Below are 18,549 nucleotides of genomic sequence, written 5' to 3'. Positions count from 1 at the left end.
AACAAAACCCCTTGGCACTTTATTTTGACAGAGAGAGGTCTTATGGGCAAAGAGGGGAGGCTGAATTCTTGAAGCCATTCAAATATTTTGACGTGGCCGAGCTCATTAACTCATTGTGATTTGCGAGGGATGTTAGGCACAAAATATTTCAGCACCTGCCAAGGTGGTCCATGCTGGCCCATTGTTTGCCTGTCCAACCCTGAATTCTGTCTATTCCTACCACTTCCCACCCCCTGCTGACTTGCCTATAGTTTATTTCTGCTACACCATTCTTTCTTGTTCTTAGGTACCAGATGAATCTTTCAGTGTTTAAAGCATGTTGCGCTTAACTTGGTTTGTTTTCTGTGTTCTCGTTATTAAACATAAATCTAGACATTTTTATGGAGTCACTGGTAAGAAAAGCATTGTGCTTAAGAGGAGGGATGCTGGAGCCAGGCTTCTCTGGCTTCAGAGCTGGGGTTTCTGATCCACTAGCTCTGATGGCCTTGGACAAATTATTTAACTTCTCTCTACCTCAGGTGTCTTGTCTGTACAATCAAGTTGACAGTGCCTGTTCAGAGGCCACATTCAAGAGCTGCTTCAGACAAAGTCTGGCTGTGTGTCGCCAAGTCCTTAAGACCTTCAATTTCCTCACTTATTAAAGGAAAAGGAAAATATCTATATATGATTCCAGTTTTAACATTCTAGCATTTATTTCTATCCCACTTGTGCCACTCATGATATTGTCATCTTTCTTCACCTAATCAAATATTCCATAATGACATAAGGAGTGTGAGGCATGGGAATTCTTAAACAGGGATAGAGTTTATCTGAAACCACAGGATGTGCATAGCAAAGAGGGGCATCTATAAGATCACATTCTTCAATCGTTTTTAATTAATTTATTCATTTTTTAGAGAGGGAGAGAGAGAAAGGGGGGAGGAGCAGGAAGCATCAACTCCCATATGTGCCTAGACCAGGTAAGCCCAGGATTTCGAACCAGTGACCTCAGCATTCCAGATTGGTGCTTTATCCACTGCACCACTACTGATCAGGCCTAAGATCACATTCTCGTGGGAAAATGTTGAAATAAAGGGTTAGGAAAATAAAACTGGCATATGATGTGGTGGGATGTGTGGACTTCAGCACCCAGTTGCCCCAGGTACCACTCCCAGTGCCGCCACGGCCAGTTGTGTGCTCTAGGGTTGGTTACTTAACCTTGCTGGACTTTCATTCTTCACGCATAAAGCAAGAGTAATAATACCTACACTGGGAACCTTGTGAGCATGAAAAATGCTATAATCAACTGCCTGACACCCAATTTTCAACAGATGATGATAACCATTCACTTTTTTATTCTTCATTGATGGTTCTCAGTCTTCAGCTGTGGCAGTGTCAGAGTTGGTAATAGCTTGCCTCGTGCTATTTACTTACTTTAAGTGGGAATGCACTGTTCTGAGTGCTATAAGCATAACTAAAAAAATAAAGGATGTAGTCCCTGTCATCAGGGAGCTTATAGCCTATTCAAAGCCATTCTGATTTAAATGGCAACACACATGCATTAGTTCAAGATAACAAGAGAAAGAGAGGTGCAATCATGATGAAAGGACAGTCAACCAGTTTAGAGAAGGAGAAACATAGCTCAGGCCAACATGTTCAAAAAAGGATTTGTCATGTAAATAAAGGTAGTATTGTCATATAATGAAGTAAATAACTTATTGTGACATGCGCATATAATGCTTGTTGGACATATTGGCTTTCCCAGTTATTCCTCAGTATTGCAACTCACATACTGAGTTTTTAAAAATTCAATCCCAGCATGAGTTAATCTTATTATAAATTCTATTATGATTTTAAGTGATTTTTATAGGGCCTTAGAATTTAATATTATAACCTAAAATCTACCTGAAAGTATTAATTCTTGCTTTCTCTAATTCTTGATAAGTTCAGTGCAACCTACTTTTGAACTTTCCTTTTCTCCAACATGATATCTTTTAAAAGGATTGTGGAGCTTCAGAAGTTTTTTTGTGCTTTTGTTTTTGAGGCCACTTGTCTTTTTTATCAGACAGTTCTCCAACTTGACATTTCTCAAATGTTGTTTCTGCAGATTTTTATTGGTGAGATATCCATGTATTTCATAAAGTCAACCCGAGAATCTCTAATCGCCCAGGAGAAAACAATTCTAACTGGAGAATGCTGTTACCTGAACCCCTTACTCCGAAGGATCATAAGATTCATAGGTGAGTACAAGAGCCCCTGCTGATGGGTAAAACCTACTAAACTCACTAGAGATGAACCCACTAGAGCAAGGGTGCTTTGAGGACTTTTCTGAGCACAGAAACTGAGCCTAATTATAGCACCAAGTCAATTTTTTGATCCTTGAGGTGAACAATCAATTGGTAAGCAGTACTTACCAAATTGTCTAGTGAATGATTTCAACTTTTATTTTTTCCCTATACAATATGTATCTGAGATTCCCTCTGGACATATGTATTAATAATGACTGGCTATTGCAATAAACCATTTAGCTGAATCAGGCAGGGGTGGGGCAGCAAGGGATACCAATAAAATAATCAAATTTCCTGACAAAGTTTTTCCAATTAGTAATTTTGTTATAAAGGGAACTTAACAACGTATGGAAAATCTAATCCATCAGGTTTTTGAAAACAATCTGTTTCCCAACCAACGTTGAAAACAAATAATTTAATTATTGTTCATGACAAGGAATAATTAAGGCATTCTACAATACTTCTACAGTACATCTTTTCTTCTAGGACTTCTATCAAAACTCCTGTGATGATGAGGTGATGATTATACATATGAGAATGAATGTATGTGTGGGTATTGGTAGAATATAGATCTTGCAGAGTTACTACACAGTAAATAATAAGTAACCATTAGAATGTTCTAATGAGATCCTTTAAAATACCTACTGATCAGATCTTCATGGGACCCAGGATAAAACTCCCAAAGTGTGAACATGGCTGATATTAAAGCCAGCCATGACACCACTTAGAATATACAGAACTGACGACTGAGAAAGTGAGGACCAGAATACAGCATGTTCTTAATTCTTTTGGTTATCCTTCTTTTTTTCCCCATTATACAAAAAGGATTGACTTTCTTTAAGTCAAGAGCAAATGATCACATCAAAATCAATATGCAATCACTACTATGATTGGAGTGGGAATGATGGAAGTAAGTAGAACAGGAAGCCTAAGAAAATCTAATTTGAGAGCAGCAGCCCTCAGTGTTAGTCTCCGGCATTTACTGGTGTTGTTTGCAGAGTAGCCTGCAGAAGTCTGCAGCTGGCTCGTTAGGGTATATCCTGTTCAAAGTGATGTCACTACTGACTGGTTTACTCATTCCCAACAATGGTGTGCCTCTCAAAGATGTTCAGAGTTTGATCACTTCCCAGAACAGTGGCTAGATAACAAATCCTCAGGAGAAAAGAGGAGAGAATATTTATCACAGAGGACAGTATATTAGACCCTTTATATACGTTATTTTATTTAAGCCATCCAACACCCTGTAAGCTGTTACAGTCTTAATCGTACAGATGAAGAGTCTGATACAAAATGGCACACAGTAACTTTTGAGAGAGAGAGAGAGAGAGAGAGAGGGAGGGGGGATATGCATAGGCACACATACATAATTTGTTCTAGGGAAGAGAAGTTTATGACCACCGTCTGATCTGCTTCCTGCACATGTAATTAAGCAAGTTATTCAAAGCAGAGGGTTATTAGATTTCAATTAAGTGGAAGTATCTTTTGAAGTCACTGTTATTTTTCCTTGGCAAAGGTAAGTCATACCTATTTGTGACCCACCTCAACTGGGAAAGAGTACAGAGAATGGGCATTTTAACTGGCATCTGTCATTCGTATTAGGCCTGCCTCTATGCATCGGCAAGGCAAGTCTTTGTTTACTAAAGGAGGTCAGAAGACCCTCGCCATCCAGGAACGCATCCTGCAGATTGCCTGTTGTGATACCTGACCTTCCCACTTGAGACACTGCATGGGGCTGAGGCATGGTTCAGGAAGACCACTATTGAAATAGAAACTTCTCACCCCGGAGGAACATCAAAGTCCCATTTTCATAATCAAGGACGACACATTGGTCCATGTGGATCTGTCATAAACTAACAGAGAACTGGATCCTGGGAGCATAAGCCAGGGGCATTCAAATGAAATTGGTTAGAGTCCAGCAGCCTGAGATGCTGCCCATATTGGAGGGATGGTGGAGGAGGGGGGCAACCAGCAGGGAACGGGGACTCCGCGGAGAATTAGGGGAGACAGCATTGAGAGGAAAAGGGTTGCTGGATAAAGGAGCACTTGCTTCATACTTTCCCTCTTTTGTTATATAGCACCAGGAGCTGCCCAGTTGCTTAAATCAAAACCCTGGAAATCACCCTAAGCCATCGGGCAACTCGTTTGAAATGTAAATTCTTAGGCCTCCTGCCATAACTATCAAATCAGGAAACCTGAGGATGAAGCCTCATGAGTCTATGTTTTATGACAAGCCAGCCAGGTGGTTCTGCCACATGTTAAAGTTTGACAGCCACAGCTTGAGGACATTAAAATTTCTTGCCTCTGTTGTCTGTCTCTTCATATCTTGTCTTGCAACGTGGCTCCGTTTACCCCAGCCCCACAAAATTGCCATCCATTGATCATTTTACAGTTTTTTTCTAGAGGAAAAATATGACCATGTCCCTGCTTAAAATTTTCCAATGTGCTCTTGGTGATTTTAACAGTTGATGCCATATCTGGGTTACTGTCTATATGCTGCTCCTCTGCCCAGAAGACCCCATTGCCACTGTCTCACCATTAGAGCTGACAGATCTTACTCATCCTTCAGAATGCTGCTTATACATCATCACCTCTTTACCAATCCAGAGAGCTTGCTACCTCCTCTTCCAGACCCCCACTGAGCCATATACCTGTGTCTTTTAGTGGTCCCCAACCCCCGGGCTCCGGACCAGTACCGGACCGTGGGCCATTTGATACCGGTCCACAGAGAAAGAATAAATAACTTACATTATTTTTGTTTTATTTATATTTAAATCTGAACGATGTTTTATTTTTTAAAAATGACCAGATTCCCTCTGTTACATCCATCTAAGATTCACTGTTGATGCTTGTCTCATAAGTTCAACAATTATATTTAAAAATACCACAGTTTTTACACCGGTCGCATAATTTTATTTTGTGCATATTTATCCATCCCACCCTAAAGGCCGGTCCATGAAAATATTTTCTGACATTAAACCAGTCCGTGGCCCAAAAAAGGTTGGGGACCACTGTTTTATAGGCTCTTACTGTATTACTCTAATTACTTATGTCCATTACTTCTATTAATTTGTGATCCCTTGGAAAGCAGGGACTGTATCTTTTTCACTTTGTATCAACAGCATATTGCAAAATGCCTAGACCATAGTAGGTTTTTTAATAAACTTTTTTGGAGCAAAGATATGCTCTGTTCAATCACAGATTTTTCTAAAATCACTTGCAGAAATGCTTAAATATTCATTTGCCTATTTAATTAACTTTATTACCACTTGTCAGCTCAGTTCTAGGAAATTAAAGGCAATTTTAAAAAAATTTTTTTTTTTCTTCTTATCTATCTCTTTTAAATTCTGGACTCTCTGATTTTTGTCACCCTGGACCACCAGAACCCAGCATGGTACCTGGAACATAGCGGGTGCTGAATAAATGCTTGTTTAATCAAATTGAATAAAGAGGCTTAGATTCTAAGTCTAGCTCTTTAGCCTTATATAACTTCACCTTCTGACATCTCAGTTTCCTTGTGTATGAGATCAACCATTTCCTACCCTGCTGTGTTAGTCTACTTGGGCTAGCCATACCATAAACTGCATGGCTTAAACAGACATGTATTTCTCAGTTAGTTCTGCAGGCTGGGAACTCCAAGATAAAAGGTGGCAGCACATTCAACTCCTGGTGAGAGCTTTATTCCTAGCTTGTGGATGGCCGTCATCTCACTGTATGCTCACACAGTCTTTCCTTCATGCATACACACACTGAGAGCAAGATGTGTCTTCCTCTTCCTGTAAGGGCACCAATCCCATCATGGGAGCCCCACCCTAATGACCTCACCTCAATCAAATCACTTGACAAAGGCCCCACTTCCAAATATCATTACACTGGGTGTTAAGGCTTCAACAATGGATTGTGAGATAAAGACAATTTCTTGGAGCAAGTCAGAAAAGTCTGTTCTGACTTTCCATGTAGGAGAACTGGAGATGTGGGGAGGTGTCTATTTAAAAGACATCTGGGTGTCTATTTACCTTGAAAAGAGTAACTAACTTTGTTTAAGTATCTGTGAATTATTTTTTATAAGAAAATAAAAGTACTACTTAAAATAAAAGTCTCTTAATGGAGATGTTACCTTTAAAAAATGAAGTAAATTAAGGTAGTAATCAAAATGCATTAGAAAGGTTGTTGCAAAGAGCTTAACAGTCTCTTTTTCTAGCCCAGTAGCTACCAAAACACACTATGCAATTGGCATTAGAAAATCACAACTGTTTCAGTTAACTATTCTAATTAAGCTGAAATGGAATGACTTTTCTCTCCCAGTTTATGTAAGTATTCTAGAATCCATTTCAACTAGGATTTCCCAACAAAAACAATCAGCTTCACATTGCAAAAATGACCAATGAATTAGCAAAATATTTTTTAACAAAATAATGCTATCGAATATCAGAAAAACCTTGGGTTTCTAATAAGATTTCTGATGAGGCTAAGTTGATATACTTTTTTCTGCACAGTGATTTAACTATGTATTTCAATAACCTTAAAAATAACTTATTTTAAACTCTAAATTCTACTTCAAGTAATCTGTCCTTAGGAAATTATCAGAGCTGTAGATTAATTTTTATGGACTAAAATTACTTTATTATAATATAAACTAGAATAGCAAATAATACAGGTTTTAAAAATAATGCTACCACCGGGCCCTGGCTGGATAGCTTGGTTGGTTTGAGCAGCATCCCAAAATACAGAAGTTGCTGGTTCGATCCCTGGTCAGGGTACATATAGAAACAGATCAATGTTCCTGTCTCTGTCTCTCTTCTTCTCCCCCTTCCTCTCTCACTAAAATCAATAAGTAAAATTTAAAATAAAATAAAATAATGCTACCACCATAAGTTGCAACATCAGAAAATAGTATTTGTAAGCATTATTAATGAAGAAATATTCAAGTTACAATGTTATATGAAAAAAGTCAAGACACTGAGAATCTATAATGATTTCAGAATAAAAAGTATATAACACTATATAAGTGTATGTATGTGGTATATGTGCATATGTGTTTGTGTATGTGCACCTCATAAAAAAATTAAAGGGAAATATGCTAAAAGTTATCTGTTGTCACTTTTGAGTTGTAGGATAATGGGTGAATAATTTTTATTTTTATGTTTTGTATTTTTTAATTTTTAAAATCATGAATATATATATAATTTTAAAATCAGAAAGAAGAGCTAAACATTATTTTTTTAACATGAAGGATTGGCAAAATAAAGACTATTCAGAAGATGTGCAAGTTCTTTAACATCATTTTCAACATTCTATTTTGAATAATGGCTTATTTTATTTTTTAAGAAAGGGATCTAAATATGCCAAGGTTAGACTGTCAATTACACCTAAAATAGCCTGTCAACCAGAAGCTATGGATTTTGGACTTTTCGTTTAGAATCACATAGTTGCTCCTTTATTACTGCTAATAAAAATTTAATTAAATTCCAAGCAAGTCTTACGCCATTTAGGTCAGGTCTAAGAAGTCAGTAGCACTGGACAGAATAGAAAGTGCCTGGTAAACAGTAAATTCATGTAACACTAATTAATTGCTATACATTAAGTGTGATAAAAATGAAGTATGCATATTTTCAGTGCAGTTTCAAAGGTCACAGTGTTTTAGGGTCATAAGAAGTGGCGCCCTCAGACAAGCCTAATGTTAGCTTTATCAAGCACTAGGAAATCCTTCTTAATTTTGAGAGTCATTTAAATGTGTTTTGTCTAAAAAGAGACTTAATTTGATTCAATCAGTTCATTTCTACTTGCATTTACTTTTTATACTTAAATTATAAACTGGGGATTAAACAGATTTATTCAACCTTCAATGAATAATTTGTTGGGTATATACTTGATGCTAGGCACTGATTAAGGTGTTAAGGACATACCATATTAGTGAACCAAATAGAAAGAGTTTTGCCCTCATTGAGTTTATACTCTCATGGAGGAAACCAGCCATTAAACAAATGAGTAAATTATAGTGTTTGTGGGAAAAGTGCTATGAGGAAAAATAATAATGTAGAAAGGGAAATAGGGAGTTTGTCGAGACAAACATGCAACTTCAAGTGGGAGGGGAGTACCTGTTCTACAGGGAGAATTGTGTAAAGTTGGCAGTGACTTCATAGTAGGCAGAGACCATCTCAGCCAACCAGGTGCCCAGTGAACTAGGTCGGCTCCACATGCTGACTGAGGAAGTTGAGACTGGCAGGTAGTCTAAAAATAACTTGCTGTGCCCAGGCACCCAAATGCAGTTCTTAGATAGGAGGCTAGACCTTAAAAGAAAAATTTCAAAAGAAAGGCAGGGCATAGGCCTGTCAGCAGGTGGAAATATTTCTAGAACTCAGCAACAGGAACCAGAGTTGAAGCTCAGGTATATAGATCAGAGGGAGAAGCTATGATGGGTTTTAAGGGGGTAAATGGAGCCTCAGCTTCTGGCCTCCCTGAGGAGTCAAGCCACCAGACTTGGAGATTACGATGTTTGGTACTTCCTACTACAGACCAGGGTTGGCCCTGAGGGTGGGGATCCAGGATGCAGGGAGAGGAGGGATGCTGAAGCTGGGAGCCTTGGTTGACCTAAAAGGCACAGCCATGGGTCAGCCTCTGGTCAGGTGTCAGGAAGCTGTGATGAGGCTGCTTTTGCTGGCTCAGTGCAGAGAGTACATCTCCCTTTGAATGGCATCCTCGGTACAGAACATTAAGGACCCAAGCAAGACTGCTGGCCCAGAACTCTACAGGTTACTCTAATTATCAAGAGGAAAGCTAGTTGGTCCTATGAAAATCCTTTCTCAAGGGCCCTCCCGTGCCCTGGTGTTTAGAGGCTGGATCAAAAGGGCTGAGCAGACTGCTGCTTTCTCTAGCACTTTGTAGACTAGCCGATGCAAATTCATGGTACATCAGTGAACTTACTTACTATAAAGCAGAGTTTCTCAACCTCAGCACCATAGACATTTTGGGCCAAGTAGCTATTTTCCATATAGGGGTAGGGGAGTGTCCCTTGCATTGTACGGTGTTTACTAGCATTCCTGGTGCCAATTGCACTCTCCTTCCCCACTAGTGACAGTGAAAAATGTCTCCAAACATTGCAAAATGTCCCCTTGGGGGTAGGGCTACCCTCAGTTGAGATACAGTGCTTTCAAGGGTTAAGAAAAAAAGTATATTTTAAAGACTTTTTTTTAAATGAATATTTTTTGCTCTGCAAGATATTACAACAAAATTAGGCACAGCAAGGTGCAAAAATCCTTTCTGAACATTGGAAAATGACTCCCAACAATTAATAAAGAGTAGTTTCAAAGTTTTCTGTAATGAAAAAAATTAGTGTGTGTTTTGGAAACCATTTAAGTTACTACATAACAATATACTGAAAGCGATTAGGAAGTGCGTCAAACAGGGCAACAGCCCCAGACCATTATCTGTTAGTTACCAACAGGGCTGGCAGCTGCCCGTGGGGGCCCGCTGAAGCTCTGGTGGTGGGAATGGCGGTGGATTCAGATCACCTGCTGTTGAGACTTGTTTATGTCTTTTATAAACAGGGATCCAAAGGGCAGAGTTTGAGGGCTGTTCTTTGAAAGCCCTTTAAGCTTTGCTATGCTTTTTGTAGATTTCTTGGTAAATAAGGGATCTCTACATTTAGCTTGTAGCTAGGGTATATAGTTCCTAGACTTATCTGCCTCATCCGCATCCTCCAAGTATTTTATTGTAAAATTATCATTGCTCCTGGCAAAGGTTCAGGCTTTTTGTCTCTGTCCATCAGCACTTGGTCCCACACTGCGCAGGGGTCCCCAAACTTTTAACACATGCGGCCAGTTCACTGTCCCTCAGACCGTTGGAGGGCCGGACTATAAAAAAAAACTATGAACAAATTCCTATGCACACTGCTCATATCTTATTTTAAAGTAAAAAAAACAAAACGGGAACAAGTACAATATTTAAAATAAAGAACAAGTAAATTTAAATCAACAAACTGACCAATATTTCAATGGGAACTATGCTCCTCTCACTGACCACCAATGAAAAAGGTGCCCCTTCCAGAAGTGCGGCAGGGCCGGATAAATGGCCTCAGGGGGCCGCATGTGGCCCGCGGGGGGTAGTTTGGGGACCCCTGGCCTAGAGGAACAGAGAAGCAGATATTGAAAGGCTAGCAGGAGGGAGAGAGTAGTCGGACGTTTGAGATATAAAGCAGAGATAAAGTGTTGTTGTCCTTTACAGTGGGCAATAAAGAGGACACTTCTGTTGAGAAAAAAAAAAACGTCATAAAGAAATCATTTAATTTATGCTCCAGGGAAGTAGAAGGATATTTGTTATTTCATTTGTAGAGGTATTTGGGGTGGGGAACTGTTTCAGTCGATGACCTCTCATCTTTATTAAGTTGTCATCCTTCATCTTCACTTATTCTGATGAGTAGTTATAATATGACAAATATAGGGCATTTTTAAAAAAACCATCAGCTCATTGTATTCTCAAAGTTGCTTTATTAATACAAAAAAATAATAACACAAGAGTTGAATATGTTGTTTGAAGTTGTTAGAATTATAGGGTTCTTGTCTCTTTCCTCTGTTTCAAAACTAATTTTATAATAAACTTATTTAAAATAAAGAGGATATATATTTCCTTCAGTTATAAAAATAATAACTAATATCTATATAAATCTTACAATTTGCAAAATGTTTTTTACAACTATTTCTATGATTTGCATAATAACCATGTGTTTAACTGAGATTCATATTACTTAATTTAAACAAAACCTATACTTAGGATTAAAACTATGCCATCAAGACAAGGAGACTACTGTCAGTCTTTGGTGTTTTTGTGAAGTCTAGAGGAGAAAGAGACCAAAGAATCTAGTTCTGTGAACCCCTGAAATCAATTGTCTAAGGAACTGATACATTTAATTCTGTCAGAAACTTTGTTGTGTATGTGAGAGAGACAGAGAGAGGGACAGATTGGGACAGACAGACTGGAAGGGAGAGAGATGAGAAGCATCAGTTTTTTCTTGCAGCACCTTAGTTTCTCATTGCTTTCTCATATGTGCCTTGACCAGGGGGCTACAGCAGACCGAATTACCCTTTGCTCAAGCCAGCAACCCTGTGTTCAAGCTAGTGAGTCGTGCTCAAACCAGATGAGCCAGCGCTCAAGTTGGCAACCTCGGGGTTTCGAAGCTGGGTTCTCTTTATCCCAGTCCAATGCTCTATCCACTGCGCCACTGCCTGGGCAGGCTGTCAGAAACTTCTTTTTGAAGCATAAGATAATATTTGACACCTGTAGGTCAATTTACACTGATGGTGTTTGTATTATACCATAAACAAAATAAGTTGATTCATTCCCAAAGTGATGAGAAAAGTGCCTCATTCAATGATGACATATCATAAGTATGCTGTCATGTTCTTGTTGGAAACTTTCTGCCTAAAATTTTGAGAAATTCTTGGTCTGTTGTGATCAGTTAATACATTAAATCAGGGGTATACTCTAAATCCATGCCTCTTCTTTCCGTGTGTGTGTGTGTGTGTGTGTGTGTGAGAGAGAGAGAGAGAGAGAGAGAGAGAGAGAGAGAGAGAGAGAGAATGCACCACATGCACGCTACCAAGCATATAGAGCTAAAATGCTTTTTTCATGGCCGGATGCTTACCCATATATTTTTTAAATACATGAAAGTGTAAGCTTAGAGGGTAATGATTAAGAATGTGGATTTAGACCCATACTATTTAGTTTTTAAACCCAGCTCTTCTACTTAATACCTCTGTGAACTTGGTCACATTATTTGACCTCTCTATGTCTCAATTTCTCATCTGTGAAATGTGGAGATAATAGTGTCCACCTCATAGAATTGTGGTAAGGATGAATAGAAGTAATATGTCAAAGCATTTAGAACAACACCACTTGCTAAACAAGCTGTATTAGCTTTTATTATTTTCATCTTTATTATTATTATGTTCTAGTATCCATGGCAGTCCTAATTAAACATCTCACCAGTGCAGTATGTCCTTGCAAGAACATGAGATGAACATAGTAACTGCAGATAAATAATCTTCAGTAGGACACTTCCAGTTTGAATAAGGTGTGCTAAGGAAAAACCATTTCACTATTTTTTCTTTCCTGAAAGAAACTTGTTTCCTGAAGGAATGGTCTTCATTGAGAACACATTTGCAACATCTGAATGACTTTGCCCATTGAAGCTCCTCCATTGGGGATCTTGATGTAGCAAAAGAAAAAGCAAAAAATGAACTCTACATTTTTTATGTGTCTTGTATTCCATTTACAGTGGTGATTTGATGAAAAATGTGATCTAGAATTAAGAGCTGGTGATTAAATCAGAATGTTCTTTAAGGAAACTGAACATAAGAATTCCTCAGCTGATCCCCTTCTGCTGTCAAAAATGGCATTAGTGAACCCATGCCACATGATTGTACTTGTTTGTGTAGGCTAAGATTTTCATCAAATTTCTCCCTAAAACAGAAGCCAGGAACTGACTTGAGGGGAGATTATCTTGTTTCTTGAACATCAGAGAAAAAAAGCCTTCCAAAAAATGTTTGCAAAGCACATTAAATTTTGAAAACAAGAAAAAAAATGTTCAAACAGTCTCAACATCACACAGTACAATGATCTTTAATGCTCTCTTGCTTTGCATTATCTTGCTGTAGACAGGAGCACCCATCCTTAAGAAATGTTTGATAAGAGTTTGAGAACATGGGTTGAAGAAGGAGAACGATTCCCACCCCTTTGCAGAAAGTACTGTTACCAAATAACCCAGATGGCTTGTTTTATGTCTTTTTCACTATCCTTTTCTTTTTTAAAATCTTTATGTGTTCATTTCTCCACATGAAAATATGGGAGAGCCATGCTTCCATGTGCCCACGTGATAATATTTAAACAAACATCTATTGCAACTTTTCAGAATTAGAAATGGGGACATTTCAAAGATGTGCTTGTCTAAGTACAACTGTATCCAATTTTACCATAACTTCCAGTTTCCTTGTGCTTCACAAATGTGCCCCATTAGAAGTCTTTTCTACGCATAGCATGGATCTTAATACAAGTCCAAGTTCCTTTTTCATTCTGTTGTATTGGAAATGTAGAATGTTTTTATTTCTTAAACTTATGATTTATGGCCCTGGCTGGTGGCTCAGTGGTAGAGCATGGACCCAGCATGTGGAAATCCCAGGTTTGATTCCTAGTCAGGGCACAAAAGAGAAGTGACCATCTGCTTCTCTTCCCCTTCCCTCCTGTCTCTCTCTCTCTCTCTCTCTCTCTTTCTCTCTCTCTCTCTCTCTCTCTCTCTCTCTCTCTCTCTCTCTCTCTCTCTCTCTCTCTCTCTCCTCTCATGGCCATGGCTTGATTGGTTTGAGCATGTTGGCTCTGGGTGCTGGGGATGGCTCTGTAGAGCCTCCCCCTCAGGTTCTATAAATAGCTCGATTGTGAGCATGGACCCCATATGGGCAGAGCATTGGCCCCAGATGAGGATCACTGGGTGGATCCCGATCAGGGCACATACGGGCATGCAGGAGTCTATCTCCCTTTCTCTCATTTGAATTAAAAAAAACAAAACAGCTTATGATTTATGTTTCCTGACTCATGAGACACAAAGTAGCAGTTTTCAATTATTCTCTTTATTTTCTAGGCAAACTATGCTGGATTTTGTGAGTTTATAAAAAGAGACATAGTCCCTACACTTTACATGCTAACTGGTTTGATATGAACCATATGTTCAATAGAATCAGGGGTGGGAGACATTAACATGCGTTAGAAAATGTGAACAAGTTTCTATGCTCCTGTATGCTCTTCTCCTGTCATTCTTCTCTTAGTTTCTTTAGCAATTCATCCATTGATTCCACAGATATCTATTAAATGTTTACTATGTGCCAAGTTTGATGATAGGTGTTTAGAATACAATGTTAGGCAAAAGCAGATGCAATCCCTGCTCTTACAGAACTTGTATACTTGCATATGCTACTTGTATATACTACTATTCTAAAATGAGAGAGTGACAGTATTGAATGATTATATAAATGTAAAATTCCTACTGGGATAAGGGGTTCAGAAAAAGTATGATACTATATTAGTCTAAAATAGGACTATTTTTTCCAAGACCCCATGTAATATTCTCCCTCTTCACTATTTTTAATTGAGGTATAATTCACTGATAACATATTAGATTAAGGTATACAATATGATAATCCAATATTTGTATATATTACATAAGGATCACCACAATAAGTCTAGTTAACATCTGTTGCCATATGTAGTTATAAAACTTTCTTTTGCTTGTGATGAGAACTTTTAAGATCTACTTTGTTAGAAATTTTCAAATATGCAATACAGTCTTATCAATTACAGTCACCATGCTGTACACTACATCCCATGACTTGCTTGTTTTGTAACTGGAACTTTGTACCTTTTGACACCTCTCACTCATTTTGCCCACCCCCACCCCCTGGCTCTGGCAACTATCCCTATTCACTCTTCAGTGGGGCAGAATCTATACGCATTCAGTGTTCATCAACAGATAGCGGTGTGACTTGCTCTTGGCCCACTCTGCAGGGCTTCAGCACAGCGCCAGATCCCATCCCCAGCCTTTCTACTTGAGCCTCTCAGTTCCTATGGACAGGTATCTTCTTCCTCACCCCCCCCACTGCTATAAAGGTGACGTGCACACAAAGCTACGGTGCCCACCATGTACCGCTGTCCAGAGCATGTAGGTCAGTTCCTCTCAGAAGCAAGATGCCAGTGCTTGTGCCCTCCCACTTCCTGCACAGTTGTTGTACAGGAGTATGTCTCTAACTCCACTTGGGAGAACCAAGGAGGAGAGGAGACAGTTTCAGGGAAATTCAAAGAGTAGAACTCATCCAGTGGAGTGACAGCAGCCCTGTGGTCTCAGGAATCCTAGACCTCAGAATCGGGAGTCAGACTGTAGAACAGAAAGGAATTCTCTCCCTAGATTTCCTCCCATGATCTCTGTCTTCTGAGGAGTGCTTGAGTGTTCCAAGAGGTGAAACTGTGTGTGTGTGTGTGTGTGTGTGTGTGTGTGTGTGTGAGAGAGAGAGAGAGAGAGAGAGAGAGAGAGAGAGAGAGAGAGAAACCTCTCTGATTCTCCCTGAGGTTGGCATTATGAGTTTCCATCTTTTTTCACTGGCATCATGTATATTTTAGCTGACAATTGAGAGATGCTCTATCAGAGCTGTCAGCAAGGTGCCATTTTAGACTGGAAAATTACACATTTCTAATTTAATATTGAACCATTGGCCTTCAGTTTAGATGCTCTACAGAAGGTTACAGGCTCCTTGTGGCTAAAAGTAATGGGAGTCCTTCCTTTGCTCACCCCACCAGTCCCTGCTAATTATTACCCTTCTGTCTAGGTCTATGCTTCCTAATGAAGGTCTCCTGCATGCAAAGACACAGTCCTTTTCAGCAACGAGCAGTTTAGTTATGATTTCTGACCAGGTATCCAGCACAGGATACAAGATAAAAGAACCCTCTTATCATTGGCCAGAACACCCGTTGCCCGTGACACAGAAAATCCTCGCCATGCACATTTCCTGGTTGTGTCATTGCTCTTCTTCCTACATTCCTTGTTGAGTAAAAGGGTGGAAACCCACACTTCCATAACAGGGCCCAGGGCCCAGCTTTTCACATCTATGCCGTAAGTTACTAGTGATCAAAGATCCTAATGTATCCAAAGACATCCTATGTAAAATCAGATGGATCCCAGGAGAAAAATCCTGAGGAAAAAGATAAGAACTTTATTTAACACCTTCATCTTCCTCTTTTTTCATCCCTTGCCTGGTCTGATGGGCTTCAGATTCTTCTAGGCCACACACAAAAAAAGGACGCCCGGGTTTCCTGAGCTGATCTTTGTCATCATGAAAGAGACGACGGACGTCATCAACAGATACCAATCTCTTGGTCCTAATTGCAGGCTTCTTCTAGCCTCCTGGTCCTCTCAGCATTCTAGTGCCCCTTACCTCTTAAGGATGTGTGTATTCACGACTGCTTACCTCATTCCATGGGTCTTGTGATGGGAACGTTGGGCTCAACCAATTTGACCCCACACACACATGTACCCTGTCAATCAATGCTAATCAGGCATCCTGTCACTCTGATTCCATGATGAATGTGAAACCCCTCCTAAACAGCGTGCGGGGCTTCTGAGCTACACCTTGAGCGGCACAGGACACACTCCAACTGGATTTTCAGAATTGGTCTGGAGACTTCTATTGTTCTTCCCCTGGAGTTTGACATCCACCATGAGGCAGGGAGCATGGGAGTGGCCCTTTACTCTTTCAGCCAGACCAGGCAGGGTGCTTTCTCCTCCTTGGGTGGGTGACATCCTCAGCTGAATCTTCCCCTGCTCGAGGGTTGATTTTGAAACTCAGTGGTCTCGTCCTCCAGACCGTGTCTCTTGGTCACCCCAGCCGAGCCTTTTCACAATTCCAAACAAACAAAGTAGCAACAATCAGCATCTGCAGCACATCGCTCCGGAAAATTGGAAGCATTTTACTTTTAGACTTTTGTGTCTGCTCTACATCCATTCAGAAACATAACCAGCTTCCCTGAAGCAAGGAACACCACTGGGAGCAGAGCCATAAGTAAGTAGAACCCACTAGGAGGAAGGGCTACAGGAATGAAAAAGGTATCTCTTACAATTTCAAAAATAGGATCTCCCTTAAAGGATTTTAGATGCCAAATTTAGGGTACCTAGACATTTTTTAAAACATTCCCTTCAAATCATACCTTGCAATATAAGGGACCCTCAATGGTGTTCCACCTGACCCTGAGGACAAAAATAGCTATTTTTAGCTTCTGAGGCTGGTAAAATCTACACATGGAGCTCAGGGTTAATAATAGGCCTGGCTGGAGCGTCTTACAAAAGCCCTGTGGGATCTGACGTTGTCTGTGATCACCGGCACTGCGGTCCCACAGCCCTTTTGTTGGCATGGCCTGTGCCGGGTAGGTGGATTCCCCAGGCTGCTGCAGCGCCCTTCTGAAGCCACATCAAATGCACCGGAATGAGATGTTTGGGAAAGCAGAGGCTTGATAAGCCATCGGGAGAAGCAGACATCATCCAGGGGAGAGCAACTTGCAGCGGCGTTCTCCCACGACAGCCGAGAGAACTGCTTGTCACAGAAGCACTGTGATTGCAGAACCGCCGCTTAAGACACTGAGCCAAGGAGCCTAGAAATCCTGTCTCAGAAAGAACAAACCCTCCCTAATTGGAAGCACTTCTGACGAATAAAATGCCAGAGGAAAAGGCTGTCACTTTTCCCTTTTCAAATCGCAAATTACCCTCATTTCCTGGAAAAGTATGTCCAGGCAGACTTATTGCCCCCTCGAATGAGCCAGAGACCTTCTCTTTGATAACTTTGCTTGAAAGTGTAAAAAAAGTGTATAGCCATTCAGAATTCCAGAATGTAGGGCAGAAAATTGCCACAAATGATCAATGAATGTCTGCTCTCCGAGGGCAGCCTGTGAGTGAGCCGGCTGAGGCTCTTCAAAGAGCCAGTCGTGCTAAAGCACCTCCTGGCAAAGCCACAAAAAAGAAAATTATGGCAATCAATACAGATCAAAATGAAAACCGGATGACGTTTTCAGCCAAACTGTCTTCACTTCTGCTATAATGGATTAACTTTTGAGTGCTGATATCAGCACAATTTGCAGATTCAGGACATTGACCAGAGGAGTCAAAATTGAGCAGAAATTTAATTGAAACTGTAGCAGACCCCCTGACACTTATTACGGTAACACTGCCTCTCGAACCTGCCAACCTCTCCCATAATAGAGCTGCCTTCAAAAGTTGGCTTTATCCCTTCTGCTCATTTGTACATGCCTGGGTTCTGCCTTGCCTCTCTTGATGTATTTGATATATTTAACGGATAATCTCTAGATGTACTATCTAGGCTTTGAAAAAATTCACAGTGAAGCTTTCTGTAAGGAAATCTGCCTATCCATGTTCAAGCTCAGTCGGTGAATCCTGTGGAATTTACCAGAGAACAGATAAAACCCTGGAAATATATAGCCTACTTGCAGGATTCTAAGCTGAACAACAGAGTCAGTGTGGTCAGAAGAATAATGTCCTTTTCTTCCAAAATGTCTCTATCTAATCCCTGGAAACTGCATATGGTACCTTACACAACAAGAGGGAGTTTACAGGTGTGGTTAAATTAAGGTTCTCGAGATGCGGATACAGTCCTGGATTATCCAGGTGGACTCAATATCATCAAAGGGTTCTTATAAGAGGGAAGCCAGAGAGAGTCAGAGGAGGAGGCGTCGCAAAGGAAAC

At 40.0% G+C, this 18,549-nt stretch overlaps 1 protein-coding gene across 2 annotated transcripts in view; it reads left to right on the top strand.

Moving 5' to 3' along the window:
* Positions 1–18,549, top strand: part of PLPPR1 (phospholipid phosphatase related 1) — a 252,725-nt gene that overhangs the window by 218,278 nt on the left and 15,898 nt on the right. For both annotated transcript variants that reach the window (XM_066256635.1, XM_066256634.1), the window contains exon 4: positions 2,087–2,219. In XM_066256635.1, coding sequence (XP_066112732.1) covers positions 2,087–2,219 — 133 coding nt within the window. The remainder of the gene's footprint in view (positions 1–2,086; positions 2,220–18,549) is intronic.

The sequence above is a fragment of the Saccopteryx bilineata genome, chromosome 2, assembly GCF_036850765.1.
Source record: "Saccopteryx bilineata isolate mSacBil1 chromosome 2, mSacBil1_pri_phased_curated, whole genome shotgun sequence".
Classification (NCBI taxonomy): Eukaryota; Metazoa; Chordata; class Mammalia; order Chiroptera; family Emballonuridae; genus Saccopteryx; species Saccopteryx bilineata.
Note: the sequence above shows the minus strand (reverse complement) of the source record. Positions and strands in the feature narration are given on the sequence as shown.